This window comes from Musca vetustissima, unplaced genomic scaffold, assembly GCF_032173495.1.
Source record: "Musca vetustissima isolate MV318-11 ecotype Yass unplaced genomic scaffold, APGP_CSIRO_Mvet_v1 utg68571, whole genome shotgun sequence".
NCBI lineage: Eukaryota > Metazoa > Arthropoda > Insecta > Diptera > Muscidae > Musca > Musca vetustissima.
Window position 1 is genome coordinate 10,086 of NW_026873402.1, and position 4,261 is coordinate 14,346.

Here is a 4,261-nt window from a genome sequence, read left to right on the forward strand (position 1 = left end):
TAATAACAAACATAAAACTAAAACAAACAAAAAATCATAAAGTTCGCCGACCTATTATTTTTTGCAAACAAATTCACAGGCCGCTTTACAACGTTTGTCGTTCCGTGTGTCTCTCCGTCTGTCGTATATTAGTCGCGGACAGACAAAAAGTGATCAGTGAAAAAAAAAGTGTTAAAATTTCTCCAATTAAATTTGTAATTTTGTTCTAAAAAGTGAGTGGTTATTTTTTAATAAATTTTCCAAAAAAAACCAATTTGATTTAATGAGTGAAATTATTAAATTATTTCAAAAATAAATAATAATAATTTGTAACTCCCCCACTCACTCTAATATTCGTTTGCATTCTATTAGAATAGCAAGGAAAAACAAATAACCAAACAAAAAAAAAAAATATTCGCGTTAATTTATTTTACATTCGCTGGTTAATCAACCATACACAATTATATTTACATAGTTACGTTGGTTGACATACGCACGCTGACGGTCAACCACTAGCCTGTTGTTTGACCATACACACACGCTATACACATACATACCATTGGTTAGGCAGCCGTCGCTTGCCTTGTTGAGTTATTTTTCTTTCGTTTCTTCTTTGTTGCGTGTACGCTACACACATCGGGTCGGTCGAGTGTGGTTAGTTAACACGTTTGTTACAAGGTTGAAAATTTTTGATTATTGAATTAGTAGTGTGTGTATGATTAGTTGAAATATAATTGTGTAATATAATCACGCCTTACACCCTACAGTCCGCATTGATCGAAATTCATATAAATAATAATTTTTGGTATTATTTATATTGAATTTAATAAAAATAATATAAATTTGATATATTTATATATATTTATATTTGTAAATCATTTATTTTGATTTAAATTCTCAAATTCAGTGGAAATTTTGTAAATATTTTTAAACTTTTTCGCAATTTTGTGTATTTTTCGTTATTTTTTCTGGAAAATTAAGCTTTTTCGTATAGTTTATTGGCTATAATTTTGAAAATTTGATCGATTTGTTGCATAATAATTCGTTCCTTTTTGGTTTTTATTCAACCGTTTGTGGTTATTTGATATATTCTTTGGGAATATTTTGGAAATTTTTAGCATTTTTTGGAATTTAGTTGTCATTTGAACAATTTTGGATTGTTTTTCGAACAATTTTCATCCGTTTTCAAATATCATTTCGTATATTTGGATTCTAGCTAATTCGAACTAATTTTTTAGAAATCGTGGTAAATTTTCGAATTATTTTCGATTTTCTAACGAAATCTTGGAAATTTTTGCTGTTTTTTGGGGAAGAAATTTATTTTGTCGTAGCGATTTCAATTTGTTGTCAGCTTTTTATTGGAAAAGCTTTGGTTTCAATTCTAACTAAATAGTTTTTTTCTTTTTGATAATTTCTCGTGTTCGTGCGATTAAAAATAAATTGTAATCATGCCTTCTACTCCTCTAAATACCTACATCAGAGTTTCTGACGCTCTAGTCAAAATGTGTGATAAACTTCGGGCTTTGAAGGAAGAAGATGTAGATATCTTTATTTTAGAAATTAGAAGTACGGAATTGAGTAAAAAATGGGCAAACGTGGAAAATTCTTTTGAAAAATGTATTTTCTTTTTGGAATCGTCTGAGGATTCGTGTCAAGAAGATATTGAGTCTGTAGAATCAAAGCAGGAGGTCGTTTATGACATGTATATGGATTGTCTGGCAATGATAAACCGTGCCTTGCACAAACTTCGGCAAGGAAACGTTGAATTAAATCGGGATCCGTCTGATATTCCTCAAGAAGTCCAGACACAGTCTGCACCTCCTAAGGAAGTCCAGGCTAGCGATACTGATTTAAATAAAACGAACTCGTCCACCCACACTTGTCGAAATGTGGGTAATCAGGCCGCTAGCTCCCCAATAGCAGGTATTGGGAATCCTAGAGGTAATTCGAGTTTTAATGTCGATCCTCCGAATTCAGATATGGTTCATAATCTGGTGTTGCCTCCTTGTGATACGGATGTCTTCGAGGGCGATTTTCTTTCGTGGCCAACCTTTAGAGATCTTTTTAGCGCGGTCTATATAAACAATGCTCGATTGAGTGATATCGAGCGTCTTTGTCATTTGACACGAAATACTAGAGGGGAAGCTCGCGAGATTGTTTCTAAATTCCCCTTAACGAACCGTAGTTTTGCTCTGGCGTGGAACGCGTTGAAAGCCACATATGATAATCCTCGGTTGTTAATTCATAATCAGTTTAAAATATTATTCGCTCTTCCGGTACTTGAAGTTGAAACAAGTTCGGGTCTTAAACAAATCCAGCGTGGTATCAATGGTTGCTTGTCCGCAATGTCCATTTACGACGTTCGTACGGATAATTGGGATCCGTTCTTAGTTTTTATTTGTCTTCAAAGGCTTCCGAAAATTACACAGACATTGTGGGAGCAAAGTGTTAAAGACAAATCATCTGTTTCGCTTTGGGAAGACCTCGATAGGTTTTTAACGGAACGGATTCAAACACTCATGTGTCTCCATGGTATGCGAGGGAATGATTCGGTCAAAAAATCTAACGTTAACAAATTCCAAACCCACGTCTCGCAAACTCGTCCTTATCGTAATTCCCCACCATCTCCTAAGAATGAATGTATTCTTTGCCCTCAACAGTCCCATCAGCTTTTTGAATGTCCTCGATTCAAAAGTATGTCGCTATCGGCTAGATTTTCTACAGTGAAACGTCGTAGATTATGTGTGAATTGTTTGCGTAGGGGGCACGAGGTGAAAACTTGTATTAGTCAGCATCGGTGTTCGAAATGTAGGCGTAGCCATCACACATTATTGCATCGTAGTGGCACATCACCCAATAATTCAATTTCTTCGGTTGGTTCGGTAAACCGAAACCCTACAAATTCACCAAATCCTGTCCCAATCAATCCTTCAGTCCCATCCACATCAACTAGTGCTTCTCGGCAAGTTTTCCACACGGCTCAGAATAAATCTGTTCTATTGGGGACAGCTATTGCACATGTCGTCCATTGTGGTGTTTCGTATCCCGCTAGGGCTTTAATAGATCCAGCATCAGAATCATCGTTTCTGACTCAAGGCTTGCAGAATAGGTTGAAACTCCCTGTAAGTTCAACAGATGTCACTGTTTCTGGGGTGAATTGTGCAATTTCGGCCAATTCTAGTAAAATTTGCTCGTTGCAAATTGGAAGTCGTTGCGATCCTTCAGTGGTTTTAGAAACTCGTGCAGTGGTTTTGCCGTCCATTTCGGGGAATTTGCCCTCGTTTAATGTCTCGTCGGATTTTAGAGCCCAAATGCCAAATATTCGTTTGGCAGATGATGATTTGTTTAATTCACGTCCTGTGGAACTTCTCTTGGGTGCGGACTTGTATCCAAAAATTATGTTGGAGGGTTGTCAGTCAATTCTTTCTGGGACTTTGCTGGCTCAAAATTCAATTTTCGGGTGGCTTGTAACTGGACCTATCCCATCGTCGGAGATTCGTGCCTTTGCCACTTTAGTTGCCCGCAAAAATTATAGTAGAAATTATATGGTTAGATCGAATAGATCGCGGCGATCCACTTTTGGCCGCTACTAATTGGAGTAGCGTAAAGCGGGGTACCTTGATGCGACCGATAACAATGTGTTCGTGCATCTTTTATCGAAAGTAAACTGTTTTGTTCGACGGAATCTCTTGCTGCAATGTCGTAGCTGAGTAAAATTCCTTTTAAGGCATTAACTACAACTGGTGTAGATTTCGTTGTTCCTTCCAAGGTAAATTCTTTCACAGACCCGTATTGCAAGATTAACAAAGGATACGTTGGTGTATTCCTGCGTTTCTCACCAAATTTATTCCACTCGATATTTTTGAAAAATGGTAGGACTTTTGAGGTCGTTTCCCGTGATTTACGTCGTAAGTTGGTGCATATCAATTGTGAAAATCGTGATTCCATTTCGCTGCTTTGGTACTCAGGGACTATCGTGGTATTTTATTCCAGCTGGTGCTCCACATTCGGGTGGACTCTGGGAAGCAGGAATAAAAAATTTCCCATCCTGAAACTGTCGTAATTGACTAACCTATATCGCTTGTGAATAGGTTTCGTAAAGTTCAAAGCTTGCTAATTTGTTTTGAAGTCGTTGTAATTCATAATGAAAAAACTTCCACCTACGTTTTGGAAGCTAGGCCAAATAGAAAAAGTTTACAAGGTATTGGTTGTCACGTCAGAATCGTTGACGTTCGGTCGACAACGGGCATTGTAAAGCGGCCTATTTCTAAATTATAGTCAA

General features: G+C 37.0%; 1 protein-coding gene across 1 annotated transcript; it reads left to right on the plus strand.

Annotated features, from left to right (window-relative positions):
* Positions 1-1,481: 1,481 nt before the first annotated feature.
* Positions 1,482-3,572, plus strand: LOC133325030 (uncharacterized). Its single transcript, XM_061533859.1, has one exon. It carries the CDS (start codon positions 1,482-1,484, stop codon positions 3,570-3,572), a length of 2,091 nt encoding a protein of 696 aa, XP_061389843.1.
* The last annotated feature ends 689 nt before the right edge of the window (positions 3,573-4,261 follow it).

Bases quoted from the DNA above. Each gene is read 5' to 3' on its own strand.
- LOC133325030 (XM_061533859.1), top strand. From the start codon at position 1,482: ATGTGTGATAAACTTCGGGCTTTGAAGGAAGAAGATGTAGATATCTTT.